The 18023-nt window shown below is 39.8% G+C and overlaps 2 protein-coding genes across 4 annotated transcripts; both read left to right on the forward strand.

The window, feature by feature from the left end:
* Nucleotides 1-6028, forward strand: LOC307018072 (nuclear factor 7, brain-like). 2 transcript variants are annotated; one of them, XM_079648132.1, is made up of 3 exons: nucleotides 1-144; nucleotides 898-1167; nucleotides 3367-6028. In XM_079648132.1, the coding sequence occupies exon 3, from the start codon at nucleotides 3647-3649 to the stop codon at nucleotides 5072-5074; it is 1428 nt and encodes a 475-aa protein (XP_079504258.1). In that variant the 5' UTR covers nucleotides 1-144; nucleotides 898-1167; nucleotides 3367-3646; the 3' UTR covers nucleotides 5075-6028. The 2 variants fall into 2 exon arrangements, with proteins under 2 accessions (XP_079504258.1, XP_079504259.1); XM_079648133.1 differs by lacking the exon at nucleotides 1-144 and adding an exon at nucleotides 179-410.
* Nucleotides 6029-11491: 5463 nt separating this feature from the next.
* LOC307018073 (nuclear factor 7, brain-like) lies at nucleotides 11492-14300 on the forward strand. Of its 2 annotated transcripts, none has more exons than XM_079648134.1 (2): nucleotides 11492-12023; nucleotides 12125-14300. In XM_079648134.1, exon 2 carries the CDS (start codon nucleotides 12427-12429, stop codon nucleotides 13852-13854), a length of 1428 nt encoding a protein of 475 aa, XP_079504260.1. In that variant the 5' UTR covers nucleotides 11492-12023; nucleotides 12125-12426; the 3' UTR covers nucleotides 13855-14300. The 2 variants fall into 2 exon arrangements, with proteins under 2 accessions (XP_079504260.1, XP_079504261.1); XM_079648135.1 differs by having other exon boundaries at nucleotides 11492-11879.
* The last annotated feature ends 3723 nt before the right edge of the window (nucleotides 14301-18023 follow it).

Genomic DNA, 18023 nt, shown 5'->3' on the forward strand with positions numbered 1-18023 from the left:
GTATCAGCTGGATTAGGTCTGGATCCTTGGGATGTTGTGACCTCTGAGTGGAGCAGCTGGGTGAAGATCTTCATGTTGACCCAGTGGTTTGACCCAGGAGAGCGGAGCAGCCGGTGTCAGCGGTCTCACCTAGATCCTCCTGAGGTGAAGCTGGAACCATAACACAAGGAGGAGGTTCAGTGGAGACAGGTTTCATCAGGAGGGTTTAATGTTTCCTGTTGATGTTCTGCTGCTGATGCAAAATAGTTCACTGTTAAAGTAGTTCAATGTGAGAGGAGATTAAAGATGGATGGACCTGTTGGTCTGTTTAAGCTGCTCTTCATGAATCATCCACCAGAGGGCCGAGTGTTAGACTGACTGCTAGTTTCCTCTGTCGCTTTAAATAACTGGATAAGGTCACATCAGGTGAGGTGAGTTGGTGTCAGGTTGAAAAGTTTCTCCATGTTTGTTCGTAATGTTAAATATATTAGTTATTTACACATATCTCACCCAGGACTAAAGCATGCAAAATTATACATCTATTTTGTTTTCAAGGATATTTTAGATCATAATAAATGGCTGACAATTTTTGTATTTCTTGATATCTTTAATAATTACTTATTAATAATGTATTTTTTAACCATATCAGTAGATTTTATTTGAAAGGAACATGAAGATGTCAGGCAGGATAAAAGTTTTAGGAAACTCATGTGACAGTGGCTGAAAGGAAATGATGTCAAACTGGTTTGACTGATCAGCCTGTTGATGTGTTCCACCCTCCTTCAACTAAAATACAAAAACCATTCCCTTGTTGATTGGATTTTATGAGCAATTTCATTTTGATAATATAAAACAACAAGAAAGATCAGCTTTACAAAAAATAAATATATTGAACCCCTTGTGCTTCTCTTCACACAGATACCTGGACAAAGTCATCGTCCTGAACTGAATACCAAATACATTTCCCTCTGAAAGACATCCTGACTCCATCTGCTGGAGAATAAAGGACACAACTGCATTCCTGCTGTTGATCAATCATCCTGTGACAGAGGTGAGAGAAAACCAAAGACTGTTTAAAGGAGGGAACGAAAGAAGATTTAGAGATTGTTGAAGACGCCATCAGAGCAGGCGAGATCTCAACACACACTTGGAGTGAATAAAGAAGAGAAGTGGAGAGACTGTGAGTTGGTGAGTCCTGCAAATATCTTTTTTTTAACTACATCAACAGATTTTAATTGAAATAAACAATATTATTTCATGCAGGAAAGAGGTTAATCAAGTACTGTAATGTTAATTACTTTAAATGAGACAAACTTGTTTCCTCCAGTAATCTGTTATGAAAGGAATCCACTCCCATATGTTCATGGACTTCAACAACTCTTGTATTTCCTCTGCAGAGATACATCAGTAAATCATCAGTGTGTGCTTCTGTACATGTTGAATACCTGCAGTCTGTCTCTCTTTAAACGTTGTAGTTATGAAGTTGATTGAAGCGTCTGGATTCAGAGATGATCAATCATGTTGTTCAGTGGAAAGCTGTTGTAAAGCAGAGAAACAGGCTGTGCAGTTTTAGTCTCACAGCTGGAAGATTTATTATGTTGAGTGAGTGACAGGCCGTACACTGACTGTTGGGCAGTGTGTCGATCAAGGACAAAGTTCACTAAGTGGTTTAGAGGTATTTTATCTGAGTATTTTATTGGAGCTCCTCATCACGTTGAAGGTTTATGGAAATTGTTCCTGTCTAACAACTTCTGTGCATGTCTGAACTACTCTCTCTCAGTGTGCTGGCTCTTGTGTAACTTTGTTTTGTGTGCACTCAAGTTACTGCTACAATAATCCTACATAAACAAAGGGATTTAATAGTATTTTCAGGAGAGATGTTATTTATTTTTGAGGCGGAAAACAAAAACTAAGATAATGAGAAATCTGTATTTCAAATACATTTAACTTTCATATCCTGTTGTTTAAAACCCTTCACTCTCCTATTTATAAATTCTAAATATATGTAAGACATTATCTGAAAATGCATTGTTTCAAAAACGAATGATCATTATTTATTTTGCAGGTGTTTGTCTCTAAAAAGGAAATCCAAAAAGTGTTGAAATGAACTCATGTGGTATAATAATAATAATAATATTAATAATAATAATAGCTTGGATTTATATAGCTCCTTTCGTGAGACCCAAGGTCGCTTAACAGAGAAGAACAGGAGTAGAAACAAACATAACAAAAACAAAAGGCAGTCAGACAAACAAAGCAACAAATAGATAAGGGGCGTTCCAGAGAGGGGGGGCTGCCACACTGAAGGCTCTGCCCCGAAGGTTCGCACGTGGTGGGGCATTTGTGGGCGGAGGAGGTCCTATAGGTACTGAGGGGCATGGGCATGGAGGAACTTGTAGGTGAGGAGGGGGACTTTGTAGGATATGCAGGACTTGACCGGCAGCCAGTGGAGGTGGATGAGGGTGGGAGTGATGTGGTGCCAGGGCTTTGTATGTGTGAGTACCCTGGCAGCACAGGTTTGAGCATACCGTCCAGGGTTTTGTTTTGGACCCCAAACAGGACACCATTGCAGTAGTCCAAGCGGGAGGTGACAAAAGCATGATGTATTATCCTTAATACCACTGAAAGGGTGAAGATATGATCATATGAATAAATGGGAGTGAAAAAGTGTCAGGAAGAAAAACAAATACACTTGAGTTGATAGAATGTATGTAGATATTAGGATTATACATTTAGAGAGTGTTTATCTTTACTCCTTGATAAACTGGATGATATGAACACAGAGAGACAGACGTGTTGGCAGAACATGTTTCCTGTTAGTGACTGAAAAATAAAACCATGTGAAACTGGTTTAGTGTCACTCAGCCTGTTGAAATGTTGAGTCCTCATTGGAGGACAAAGGCACGATCCTCTCCTTTTCTATGACATTTTATGAGCTTTTTAATAATTGACTAAGTGGATAAAGCATAAAGGAGCAGTTTGTTTATTGAGCTGTCCCATAGACTAAGTCTGACTCCTGCAGGGGCCGGAGTTTGAAACCTGACAAATAAAGTCTGTTTGCTGCAAGTCGCCCCTTTTCCCCTTCTTTCATTAAATAAATGCAAAAAGCAGAAATAAATTATCTTTAACATATTTTTTATTAATTATTTTATATTTTGAGTACGTCCTCCAACGGATAAAGAAGTCATAAAGATGTCAGACAGGATAAAAGTAAAGTATAAGGAAATACATTTTAGTCAGCCAGTTGAAATGTTATACCCTCCATTGACTGAAATACAACAACCATTTTCTTGTTTGTTGCATTTGATTAACTTTTATTCTTATGACAATGAAAAATATAAGATTTCCTTCAAATGTTTTTAACCTTTTGTGTTTCTCTTCACACAGATACCTGTTCAACTGCATTGGCCCAACCTGAATACCAAAGTTCATTTCCCTCTGAAAGACATCCTGACTCCATCTGCTGGTGAATAAATGACATAGCAGCATTTCGTGCTGTTGATCAATAATCCTGTGACAGAGGAGAGAGAAAACAAAAGATTTAGAGATGGTTGAACAGAGCTGAGACGCCATCACAGGGTGTGAAATCTTTGCTGGAAAACACACATGTTTGGAGTATATTAGGGGAGAAGTGGACAGAAAACTTTAGAAATAACTTTAAAATCAAATGGCTGAGAAAAACCCTCTTCTTGAAAGTTTCCTGAGCTGCCATGTGTGTTCAGAGACTTTCAGAGATCCTGTGTCTCTGAGCTGTAACCACAGCTTCTGTTCGAGCTGCCTGCAGACATTCTGGGAACAAAGTAAGAACAAAAACTGCCCTATTTGTAAAAGAAAATCCTCAAAAGAACATCCTTGGGTGAACTTTACACTGAAGGAGCTGGCTGACTCCTTTGCTGAGAGACAGAAAGCTGGATCATCTGAGACAGAACAAGGAGAGAAGAAGGTGGAGGTGGTGTGTAGTAAACATCAAGAAGAGCCTAAATTGTTCTGTAAGGATGAAGAGAGAGCTGTGTGTCCTGTCTGTGAGTTTTCTCTCCACCAGAGTCACAAGGTGGTTCCTGTAGAACAAGCAGTCAGTGAGCTGAAGGACCTGCTGAGATCTGACTTAGAGTCTCTGCAGGACAAGAGGGACACATACAAAGGAGTGGAGACAACATACAATAAAGTGATTCAAGTGTCCAAGAAGCAGCTGCTGTCCACAGAGAGGCAGATCAGAGCAGAGTTCATCAAGCTCCATCAGTTCCTGAAAGAGGAAGAGGAGTCCAGACTGGCAGCTCTGAGAGAGGAAGAGGAGCAGAAGAGGAAGACTATCAGCAGAGAGATGAAGAGCATTCAGGAGCACATCTCCTCTCTGTCACACAGTATCTCTGCTGTTGAAGAAGAGCTGCAGAAACACAACGGGCCCTTCCTCAGCAGTTATAAAGCCACTCAGAGCAGAGCCAGAGTCCAGAGCTCACTGTCAGACCCACAGCTGCTCTCAGGAGCGCTGATAGATGTGGCCAAACACCTGGGCAACCTGTCCTTCAGAGTCTGGGAGAAGATGAAGGACCAGGTCCACTTCAGTCCTGTCATTCTGGACCCAAACACTGCACACAGCCGGCTTTCTCTGTCTGATGATCTGACCAGTGTGAGACGTGGAGACAAACATCAGCAGCTTCCTAATAATCCAGAGAGATTCACTAACTGTCCTACTGTTCTGGGCTCTGAGGGCTTCAGCTCAGGGAGACACAGCTGGGAGGTGGAGGTGGGAGATCATCCTGACTGGAATATAGGTTACACTAAAGAGTCAGCTGACAGGAAGGGAAAGATATTTGTCTCACCAGAATATGGAATCTGGTGTTTATGGCATGGCAGTGGAAAATACACTAATGGTGTCGGTGAGACTGTCAGAGTGAAGAAGAATCTCCAGAGGATCAGAGTCCAGCTGGACTATTACAGGGGGGAGGTCTCCTTCTACGACCCTGAAGACAGGACTCCCATCTACACTCACAGAGACACTTTCACTGAGAAACTCTTCCCATATTTCAGTATTGGAGCAGCTGGTGATGCTAAAACTGCTGATATCAAAATCTGTCAAACTGAGATTCGTCTGTGATGCTCAGGAGTGTTGGTTCAGACTTTATTCTGACTTCACTGTCCGTCTAGATCTCTTTGAAATAATCAGGATAAGAAACAGATGATCATCAGATCATAATTTTAGCCTGTAAGATTTCTAAATGTTCTGAAAATGTGATCATGTTTTATTTACAGCTTTCCCAAAGTCCCAGTGTAAAGAAAACATTGTTTTTAGTTATAGTTAATATTTGGTAATAGTTGTTCATAGGCTGTGTGTAGTGTTCATGTCACTCACGGACATTTTTTTTAATTTATCTTAATCTGAAAATAATTGTTGATACATGGAAGAGGAATGTTTACATTTTTTACCCAACATCTTTAAATCAATTAATAGTTGTTCTGTTTTCCTTTAATGGATTTCATCAGAATGTTTTTTTTTTGTGGAGAATTCTTGACTTTTAACAAATGTAATCATTTTGTTTGTCTTGCTGAAATGGCATGAAACCAACAACACTAACAAATCAAAGCTGTCAATTCTCCTTTTATCAACATCTAATTTATAGTCAAACATCATTTGTATAGCACTATAATTCATCCGTTTAACTTAAATAACTGATATTTTGGGGTCTTTTTGATGAATTATTTTTATATATGGGTTTGTTGTTTTACTGCAGGTAGCACCTTTGATTGATGCATCGTCATGCGACATTCTCCGTACTGTATAGATGGACAATAACATTTATGGTAATTGAAAATGTAAATGTCTGATTAACCTAAAGGGAATAACAGCTTTACAGTTAAGTTTAGTGTTTGTAATGCTGCTTCAGATCTCTTGTGATTGAATAACCAGCAGTTTTATTCAGAAATGTGTCTGAGTTTTATTCCAGTTTCTTCACGTACATCTGTAAAATAGCCATGTGACAATCTACAGAGAATATACATGATGAAAGAAAATTGTACAAAAATATAAATAAATAATTCCTTAATGATGTAATTTCTTCTTATTCAATGCATTGCATCCCTTCATGAATCTCTTTTACCCTTTACATTAATCGACAGCCGGGGCGGACTGGGACTACAAATCAGCCCAGGACTCTCGACCAGCCCACTTCGGTACCGCAAGTAATGTGCTATAATATGTGCTAGTGACTTATCCGACCGGCACACTTCAGTAACGATCGTCCCGATGGCCAGTCCGCCCCTGATGGACAGCCAAACTCATTAAATCTCTGTTTCCTTGTGTGAAGTCATGTGACGGATGAACCTGCTGTAAACAAAGTAGCTCCCACCCTGATGAAGGAGAGTCAGCAGAAAACATGTGAGGGGTAAAGCATGGCATACTGGAGCTGTGCAACGGGTTTGATTTGATGGAGCTGTTTTGATTATCACTTAGAAACAGTCAGGAGTCACATTTCCCTTTCTCCAACTCCACTGCAGCATTATAACATATACAAAGTAGATTCAGAACAAAAAAGAGGAATGCTTTACATACTTTCCTGCAAAACACACATGTATTCACTTTGATACTTTGTCTTGAGTTAGTTAAAACCCTGCTGATCCAGTTGTTGATCAGCTGTGTGATTTAAAGCTGTAATAAACCAGCCTCATTGAAGGGGGCATCACTGAGGGTTTATACACACAGACACGTGACTGTCTCAATGATTTGCTCTGGAGGAGAGTTTTCACTAAGGATGTTCTACTTTCACTATTACATGTATTAGCTGTGTAAACTACTGAGTGCAGTTTTAAGAACATGTACAAATGTGCAACATGTGAACCACATCATAATATGTGATTGCATGGTCACGTTTCACTTCCCGTAAACACCACAAGATGAAGACAAAGTCAAGATGTGTTTAACTGCTGGATCATTTTGAACATTGAACATGTTATTTATTTCACTTATGGATAATATTGTTTCATGCACAGGTTGATCAGTAGCTATTTTTATTTTAATACATATCCTTCACAAAAACTCCATCCTGTTTGACATACTGTATGTCCAGGGAATCTAAGAGATGGATCTCTGCTGTAGCTCTCGTTGTGGCTTCATCAGGCACAAAGTGGTCAAATCATCTCAAACACATTCTTCAGATTGCATTATATCTTAGACATGAGTCGTTCAGCTCTTCACAGTCCAACTGTGGTTTTGAGCTGCTCTACTATCATGAAACCTGGTTTAACAAGTTATTAAAACAGAATCAAGAAAAATACTTTTTGCAACAATCTTTTCATTTTCTGTTATCTCATTCCTTCCTGTCAACTAGAGTTAGAGAAAAACTCAGCTGCTACAAACATACATACAGGGTAACATAAGTATCCAACCCGGTATCACGGCAAGACGTGAACATGTGACGATTTACCATGCTGGGAGACGTGAAGATGTCACGATTTCGTCCCTTCAAACGTGAGAGTTACACGGTATGGTTAACCAGTGGAGAAATACCCGGAAATGCCAAGCAAATGCTACCCCGACGCTCGGTTGTTATTGTCAATATTAATATAATAATTATTTATTTTTTAATAGTCACACTCGATTAAGCCGATTTTCTTGTTGCCCCAGCTGGTCGACACCTCTTTTAGCAGAAACAAAGGCTACATTAATGTATTAAATCGATGTTAATCCATGCTTGTATATTAACGGACGTGACGTTGTGCGATTGCGTTGCCAGGCAACAGCTTGGGTTCATGTTAATTTACTAACTCTTCAACTACAACCGTAGTTATATTTAAAAACATGTTAGAAGGCCTCACGAAATACTTTAATGTGAATTAAAATTAAAATGTGAAGGAATGTGTGTATAACAAAATACATCCGTCATAAACTAAACCGGAGCAAGATCCTAGGCTCAATGATTGGATTGTTTAGTCGCAATGCACGCTGGGATTTGGTGTTTATGCGATGTGAAATCTGAAAACATTTTTTACAAATAAAATAATACTTTATTCCGTGTGTGCTTGCTTTTCTCTTTGAAAGTCATCACATAACGGCATTGTAATACGCAGTTCGGCTGCATTAAATATTACATATCTGCCATAGTTCTCTGTTTATAGAGCCCTGATGAGAAGACTTCTAGACAAACAGGAAGGACTGCCGCCAAAACTGAAAACGTGACGTGGATCATAAATATATAAACAATTAAACAACAATCTCACATTTATTTTCACACAATACGTCTCCTAGCAGTATCAACACTAATTTGGCTGACTTTTATATTTGATCCAATTGGTAGATAGGCTGTATTTACACCATAAAGGTGCACAGCTGATAGAAAGGGACACCTAGTGGTTAAAGCACGTTATTGAATTTTATTATTTTATTATTAGATATTAATAGGATCCCTATAAAGCATATTCATTACTCGTTATTCTCTACTAATAGTTAATTAAAGACTGTATATAATGACTATTTTGCACATCCCTTTCAAGATTTCAAGATTTTCAAAGGTTTATTGACATATCATATACTCATATACATATCATATACATATACTGTGCTCTTCCAGACTGTTCTGTTTGTGTGACTCTAAACATAAATACTGTAAACTCCAACTCTTATGGAGAATCATAACGCTTAAAAATCACAAGGAAGTACAATTAGAAATAAAACGTTGAGTTCAAAGGTACTGCAATAAAAAAGATGAACAGGGCTAAGATGAATGCTCAGTTCTGATTGGTCATTTGGACATTCTGCATGCAATAAGACCAAAGTCTAAAGATAGTGAGAGGTGTAAAGCTTCAATGGATATAACCTCATCGAAACACACATTTGACTTTAATGTCATGAAGAAGCTTAATTCAATTCAATTCAATCTTTATTCCAGACTCATGGTCCATATCACATACACAATGACAAAATAAACAACAATAAATAAGATTAAAAAGCCAAACCAAATGAAAAACATAAAATCAGTCCAATCACAGCCAGCCACACATGCTCACTGTCTGTAGAGGCTGTTGCGCTAATGTCTCCAAATCATTGAAGAGAACCGAGTAGAACTCTTCACAGGGTTAATTAAAATAGAGATAACACGATTGTCTGACACTTCTCGGCAACACATGAATTTGTACATTACATTTCTTAAAAGGGCTTGACAGGTAGGCACCCCCGAGTTAACAAGCAGCTGGCTGGCACTGTGCCATCTTGGTACCCTCACCAGCAACCGTAAAGCATCATTGTATGCAACTTTTAGTTTTTGCATGCTGCTAGCCTTGTAGTCACTCCACAGGTGAGCCTTGTAGTCACTCCACAGGTGAGCCTTGTAGTCACTCCACAGGTGAGCCTTGTAGTCACTCAACAGGTGAGCCTTGTAGTTACTCCACAGGTGAGCCTTGTAGTTACTCAACAGGTGAGCCTTGTAGTTACTCCACAGGTGAGCCTTGTAGTCACTCAACAGGTGAGCCTTGTAGTCACTCCACAGGTGAGCCATGTAGTCACTCAACAGGTGAGCCTTGTAGTTACTCCACAGGTGAGCCTTGTAGTTACTCAACAGGTGAGCCTTGTAGTCACTCCACAGGTGAGCCATGTAGTCACTCAACAGGTGAGCCTTGTAGTTACTCCACAGGTGAGCCTTGTAGTAACTCCACAGGTGAGCCATGTAGTTACTCAACAGGTGAGCCTTGTAGTAACTCAACAGGTGAGCCATGTAGTCACTCAACAGGTGAGCCTTGTAGTTACTCCACAGGTGAGCCTTGTAGTAACTCAACAGGTGAGCCTTGTAGTCACTCCACAGGTGAGCCTTGTAGTTACTCCACAGGTGAGCCTTGTAGTAACTCCACAGGTGAGCCTTGTAGTTACTCCACAGGTGAGCCGTGTAGTTACTCCACAGGTGAGCCGTGTAGTAACTCCACAGGTGAGCCTTGTAGTAACTCCACAGGTGAGCCTTGTAGTTACTCCACAGGTGAGCCTTGTAGTAACTCCACAGGTGAGCCTTGTAGTTACTCCACAGGTGAGCCTTGTAGTTACTCCACAGGTGAGCCTTGTAGTTACTCCACAGGTGAGCCTTGTAGTCACTCCACAGGTGAGCCTTGTAGTTACTCCACAGGTGAGCCTTGTAGTCACTCCACAGGTGAGCCTTGTAGTTACTCCACAGGTGAGCCTTGTAGTTACTCCACAGGTGAGCCTTGTACAATGGTGTACAGAAAGCTTTAAAAAGTGATACCTTGACATCTACAGAGCACTTGTGAAGTTTGCCTGGGCAGACAGTTTGCAGCGTTGTCTATGGATGTCTTTGTCATCTGTGAGATCATCAGAGATATAATGACCAAGGTACTTAATCTCACTGCACTCAAGAAGAATGTTGCTACTGAGAATACAATTAGGAAATACATCCTTTTCCTCCTCTTCGCACAATCCTGATGCTACTCTTCTTGGCGTTATACTTCATATTCAAATCAATGCCATACTGGGAACAAATCCTCAGAAGCTGTTGTAAGCCTGCACTGCACGGGGTGAAGATGATTAAATCATCTGCGTACACAAGGTGGTTAACAACAATATCACCGATGACACAGCCAGTTTTACACAAGTTCAGTTCCCTAGACAGATCATCCATGTACAGATTAAACAACAAAGGAGATCAAATCCCACCTTGCTTGACCCCATTACCAACATAAACATTTTCAGACACAGTATTGCCCCACTTCACCTGCATAGTCTGATGTGCATACCAGAAGGCTAAGATCCTTATTATGTACTTGGTACCCCTCTCTGGCACATTTTGTCAAATCATTTGAAATGATTCAGTCTATCAAATGCCCTGGAAGCATCAATAAAACACAGAAACATGGTGGAATTATGGCTTCTATATTTTGTCTTTTAAAGCAACAATACAGATATCTGTGCCGTGTTTTCTTTTAAAACCAAACTGGTTGTCAGCTGTGCTAATATACCTTTCCAGCCTATCCAACAGATTTTTCTGCAGCACATGGAGAGAATGCTAGCTAAAGCAATAGGTCTGTAATTATCAATGCCATTAATGTCCCCAGCTTTATCCTCGAAGACTGGCACAAGTAGCACAGATAACATGGAAACTGGTAAGACACCATGATTAAGGAAACCAGTAAGACACAGAGCAAGAAGAGGAGCAAGCTTAAGACTGGCATATTTGAAGTGTTCGGCTGAGATGAGATCCGGGCCACAAGCTTTGTTAATTTCTAGATTCATTATAGTGTTGAAGACTTTCTCTGATCTAACTGTCACGTTTTCAGTGGAGTCAACCTTTTCAACCACCAATGCATCACTCTTAACACAGTTCAACAACTCATGATAGTGTTGTCGCCACAGTTCTGCGATGTTGCCTGACCCACACACTCCTTCAATGGAAGACGGTGAGGGAGTCTTACAGCTGTTTATGACTTTGACCTCTTTCCAGAAATCATAGCAACTGTTGTTGCGCAGCTTTCTGGCAAGTGAGTCAGCCCTCATTGTGTCCTCATTTTTTTAATGAAGCGGAAAGCATACTTATATCTGGCATTAGTGGCCTGTTTATGTTAATGCTTAATCTTAAAATAGTGTTACATTTTTTAAATGTACATTTCCAACAATCTTCCTTGCCTGTCAGTGTTTAAGATTGAACACCGGTCAGATGATCACAAAGAGGAAACAAATGGGTTAAAAACATGTTTGAGTCAGAACTTGAAAGTCTTTCCGAAGTTCATCTTTCCGATATATCTGCTGGTAATAAAAATAGATGACTGCATTTATAACTATCAATGATCAACTAGTGAAAGAGGTTAGACGGATTGAAAGCTCATTCTGACATCGTTGAACAGAGCCTCGACACCAGTACACTGCGGGAGATCTCATCGACAATTAGAGGCAAACTGAGGGGAAGAAAAAGTTGGTGAGTGATCATTTTGAAACACCAAAGGATAGCTGCTCTTTTTCCTGAGCTGCCATGTGTGTTCAGAGACTCTCAGAGGTCCTGTGTCTCTGAGCTGCAACCACAGCTTCTATTCAAGCTGCCTGCAGAAACTCTGGGAACAAAGTAAGAACAAAAACAGTTCTTCAAACTTTTATATATTAGCATTTCCTTTCTTTCCTATGTTGTTTTTTTCATGGTATTAAATCGTATGTGTTTTTAAACAGATACCTGGACAAAGTCCTCGTCCTGAACTGAATACCAAAGTTCATTTCCCTCTGAAAGACATCCTGACTCCATCTGCTGGAGAATACATGACATAGCATCATTTCCTGCTGTTGATCGATCGTCATGTGACAGAGGGCAGAGAAAACCAAAGAGGATTTTGACATTGTTGAAAAGAGCTGAGACGCCATTACAGGGTGTGAGATCTCTGCTGGGAGACAAGTTCGGAGGATTTGAAACACTCAAGAGAAAGGACATACCTGAGTGAGTTTTGCTTTTTAAAAGACACCAGAGACCGAGACAAATGGCTGAGAAAAACCCTCTTCTTGAAAGTTACCTGAGCTGCCATGTGTGTTCAGAGACTTTCAGAGATCCTGTGTCTCTGGGCTGCAACCACAGCTTCTGTTCGAGCTGCCTGCAGACATTCTGGGAACAAAGTAAGAACAAAAACGGTCCTATTTGTAAAAGAAAATCTTCAAAAGAACATCCTCGGGTGAACTTTACACTGAAGGAGCTGTCTGACTCCTTTGCTGAGAGACAGAAAGCTCGATCATCTGAGACAGAGAAAGGAGAGAAGAAGGTGGAGGTGGTGTGTAGTAAACATCAAGAAGAGCCTAGATTGTTCTGTAAGGATGAAGAGAGAGCTGTGTGTTCTGTCTGTGAGTTTTCTCTCCACCAGAGTCACAAGGTGGTTCCTGTAGAACAAGCAGTCAGTGAGCTGAAGGACCTGCTGAGATCTGACTTAGAGTCTCTGCAGGACAAGAGGGACACATACAAAGGAGTGGAGACAACATACAAGGAAGTGATTCAAGGTTCCAAGAAGCAGCTACTGTCCACAGAGAGGCAGATCAGAGCAGAGTTCATCAAGCTCCATCAGTTCCTGAAAGAGGAAGAGGAGTCCAGACTGGCAGCTCTGAGGGAGGAAGAGGAGCAGAAGAGGAAGACTATCAGCAGAGAGATGAAGAGCATTCAGGAGCACATCTCCTCTCTGTCACACAGTATCTCTGCTGTTGAAGAAGAGCTGCAGAAACACAACGGGCCCTTCCTCAGCAGTTATAAAGCCACTCAGAGCAGAGCCAGAGTCCAGAGCTCACTGTCAGACCCACAGCTGCTCTCAGGAGCGCTGATAGATGTGGCCAAACACCTGGGCAACCTGTCCTTCAGAGTCTGGGAGAAGATGAAGGACCAGGTCCACTTCAGTCCTGTCCTTCTGGACCCAAACACTGCACACAGCTGGCTTTCTCTGTCTGACAATCTGACCAGTGTGAGACGTGGAGGCAAATCTCAGCAGCTTCCTGATAATCCAGAGAGATGCACTAACACTGCTGATGTTCTGGGCTCTGAGGGCTTCAGCTCAGGGAGACACAGCTGGGAGGTGGAGGTGGGAGATCATCCTGCCTGGACTATAGGTTACACTAAAGAGTCAGTTGACAGGAAGGGAAAGATATTTGCCTCACCAAAATATGGAATCTGGTGTTTATTGTATGGCAGTGGAAAATACACTAATGGTGATGGTGAGACTGTCAGAGTGAAGAAGAATCTCCAGAGGATCAGAGTCCAGCTGGACTCTGACAGGGGGGAGGTCTCCTTCTACGACCCTGAAGACATGACTCCCATCTACACTCACAGAGACACTTTCACTGAGAAACTCTTCCCATATTTCAGTATTGGAGCAGCTGGTGATGCTAAAACTGCTGATATCAAAATCTATCAAACTGAGATTCCTCTGTGATGCTCAGGAGTGTTCGTTCAGACTTTATTCTGACTTCACTGTCCGTCTAGATCTCTTTGAAATAATCAAGATAAGAAAAAGATGATCATCAGATAATAATTTGAGTCTTTCAAATGTCTTAATGTGATCATGTTTTATTTACATCTTTAAACATTATATTCAAAGTCTCAGTGTAAAAAAACAAATTAATTGTTTATTTTTATTGTTTATATTTTGTTATACTTTTTTATTGTGTGTTTATAATTTTCTTTTAACTCACTGACATATTTTTGAATCTGAAAATCATTTTTAAATACAGTGAGGCATGATTGATGACTGTTCAACATTTTAATCCAAAATCTTTAAATAAATAAATAGATGTTCTGTTTTTCTTTTTAATCAATGTCCTGAAAATGTTTGATTGTGTTTTTTGTGTGAATTATAATAAAAACTAACAAATCAAAGTTTTTAATTCTCCTTTTTTTCACATCTTGTTTCTAGTCAAACATCATTATAGCAGTATGAGATAATATAACAATGTAAGATATTTGTAGGACTCTTAATGAATTATGTTTAGATATGGGTATGTTGTTTTACTCCCAGGAGTAATTGAAGTTGAGTATTTCCGTACTGTATATATGAACAATAACATTTCTGGCAATTGAAAATGTCCATTTTATTATTAACCTAAAGGGAATTATAGCTTTAAAATTAAGTTTAGTTTTATTCAGAAACATGTCTATAAGCTTGAGTTTCTTCAGGGTACATCTGTCAAATAGCCCGTGACAAATTACAGAGAATATTCATGATGAAAGATAATTATATAACAAACCTTTACAATACAAAAATTAATAATCTGAACATCATTTTAATGATCTAATCTCTTCTTATTCAATGCATTGCATCCCTTCATGAATCTCTTTTACCCTTTACATTAATGGACAGCCAAACTCATTAAATCTCTGTTTCCTTGTGTGAAGTCATGTGACGGATGAACCTGCTGTAAACAAAGTAGCTCCCACCCTGATGAAGGAGAGTCAGCAGAAAACATGTGAGGGGTAAAGCATGGCATACTGGAGCTGTGCAACGGGTTTGATTTGATGTAGCTGTTTTGATTATCACTGAGAAACAGTCAGGAGTCGCATTTACCTTTTTCCAACTCCACTGCAGCATTATAACATATACAAAGTAGATTCAAAACAAAAAAGAGGAATGCTTTACATACTTTCCTGCAAAACACACATGTATTCACTTTGATACTTTGTCTTGAGTTAGTTAAAACCCTGCTAATCCAGTTGTTGATCAGCTGTGTGATTTAAAGCTGTAATAAACCAGCCTCATTGAAGGGGGCATTACTGAGGGGTTTCTACACACAGACACGTGACTGTCTCAATGATTTGCTCTGGAGGAAAGTTTTCACTAAGGATGTTCTACTTTCACTATGACATGTATTAGCTGTGTAACCTACTGAGTGCAATTTTAAGAACATGTACAAATGTGCAACATGTGAACCACATCATAATATGTGATTGCATGGTCACGTTTCAATTCCCGTAAACACCACAAGATGAAGTCAAGATGTGTTTAACTGCTGGATCATTTTGAACATTGAACATGTCATTTATTTCACTTATGGATAATATTGTTTCATGCACAGGTTGATCAATAGCTGTTTTTATTTTAACACATATCCTTCACAAAAACGCCATCCTGTTTGACAGACATACTGTATGTCCAGGGAATCTAAGAGATGAATCTCTGCTGTAGCTCTCGTTGTCGCTTCATCAGGCACAAAGTGGTCAAATCATCTCAAACACATTCTTCAGATTGCATTATATCTTAGACATGAGTCGTTCAGCTCTTCACAGTCCAACTGTGGTTTTGAGCTGCTCTACTATCATGAAACCTGGTTGAACACGTTATTAAAACAGAATCAAGAAAAATACTTTTTGCAACAATCTTTTCATTTTCTGTTATCTCATAACTTCCTGTCAACTAGAGTTAGAGAAAAACTCAGCTGCTACAAACATACATACAGGGTAACATAAGTATCTGTATGAGTGCAGTTTTTCTTTCCTCACACCAAACACTTTACAACACAAACATTTACAATTCAAATACAAATCAGAATCAGCTCCTTCACGTTCTCTTGAAGCACCGCCTCCAGGAAGTAGTCTCTGTTTAATGAGCCAATTAGGCTTTCCCCTCTCATTCTGAACAGGTCACCCCCAAACATCAGAGGAAGGCTGAAGATGGGAGCTCCCTGGTAGATGGCCTCTGGAAGTGTATTGGTGACCTTCTGATGTGACCACTCAAGCTCTGATATCTCCTCAGTGTAAAGTAATTGTTGATCTAATTCCTTTATTTATCGCTATAAACACACAAATACATTCAAACATTAGGATCTATACATGTTCTGATCTTAATTTGTGTTGTGCCATCCGACCTCTGCAGCTCATCCAGAATGCAGCGGCTCGTCTGGTCTTCAACCTTCCTAAATGTTCCCAGGCCGCTCCTCCGCTCCCTTCACTGGCTTCCAGTAACTGCTAGAATCCACTTCAAGACACTGGTACTTGCGTACCATGCTGTGAATGGATCTGGCCCTTCCTACATCCAGGACATGGTTAAACCGTACACCCCAGCACGTGCACTCCGCTCTGCATCAGCCAAACAGCTCGCTGCACCCGCACTGCGAGGGGGACCCAAGTTCCCATCAGCAAAAACACGTGGGTTTGATATCCTGGCTCCAAAATGGTGGAATGAGCTCCCCATTGAAATCAGGACAGCAGATAGCTTACACATCTTCCGACGCAGACTGAAAACTCATCTCTTTCGACTCCACTTCGAGCGATATAATTATTAACAAAGCACTTATATACTAACAAAGGACTGGCTTATCTAAAGCCAGTTGAGTAGCACTTGAAATGTTTTAGCTCTATGAAACCTGATGTACTTATATGATTCTGTTTTCTTCAAGTTTGTATCTTCTTGGTCCAATGCACTTATTGTAAGTCACTTTGGATAAAAGCGTCAACTAAATGTAATGTAATGTAATCTCTTCACGTTAGGACACATTGAAGTATGCCTTGTTTACATATATCTCCTTATGTCAGATATTTCTCTCCAAAATATAGTCACATGACATAGACATGAAGAAGTGTGGGCCCACAGCTGATAGGAGTTAAGACTGGCCCAGTGTCCTCTGACATGACGGGGAGATAGAAAGTCTTTCGGTCAAAATAAGAGACAGTGATCATACTGCTGTCTTGCCTTGCCCTGTTTCCATTTGGAAAAAGAGAGGCAGTGTTTCAATATTGATGGTGGAATATAACGTACATGTTTATCCCCTCTTCTCCTTGTGAAAGATCCAACAATCTTTCAGGGTCAGACATCCCGTCGGTTACCTGCAAGTGTCTTTGATTCTTATTACAATGCTCATTAAGATATTCCTTTACATTGAGGAGAAGCCCCCACGATGTCCCCAAGCTCTCAGTAATAATACATATATTCTCCATAAAGTGCTGAAGTTGTTGAGGGTTTTCATTTGTAAACAATGTTGGGCATGGTGGGACGAGGGGACCTCAAAGAAAAGTCTGTTCTCATCAACCAAATATCTGCTGCCTGAAGGAACTCTTCACAGTGGATGCTAGGACCAAAGTGACACATGGGCAAATGGTGTAGTGAGGCTCTCTTATTAATCTCATTAATAAGTCATATCCAGAGGTGGAAAAGTACTCTTGTACTAGAGTAAAAGTAGAAGTAGTCAGATCTTGTACTAGAGTAAAAGTAGAAGTACCAGAATGTAGGAATACTCTGTTACAATTAAAAGTCCTGCATTCAAAATGTTACTGAAGTACAAGTACCAAAGTATTAACATAAAAATATACTTAAAGTAGTAAAAGTACTCATTATGCAGCTCAGCCCATTTCAGAGTAATATATATATTATATGTTTTGATTATAATTATTGATTGACAAAAATATTTTTATCATTGCAGTGGAACTTATTTAAGTGTTGATTATGTTTGATATCATCTATCCAGATCTGCGAATTAACTTAAGGTGTTAAATAAATGTTGTGGAGAAAAAGTACAATATTTACCTCTGAATTGTGATGGGGTAAAATAACAAAGTAGAATAAAATGGACATAGACACGTTAAGTACACAAACCTCAGAATTGTACAAAAGTA

This window comes from Notothenia rossii (genome assembly GCF_949606895.1).
Source record: "Notothenia rossii genome assembly, chromosome: 9".
Classification (NCBI taxonomy): domain Eukaryota; kingdom Metazoa; phylum Chordata; class Actinopteri; order Perciformes; family Nototheniidae; genus Notothenia; species Notothenia rossii.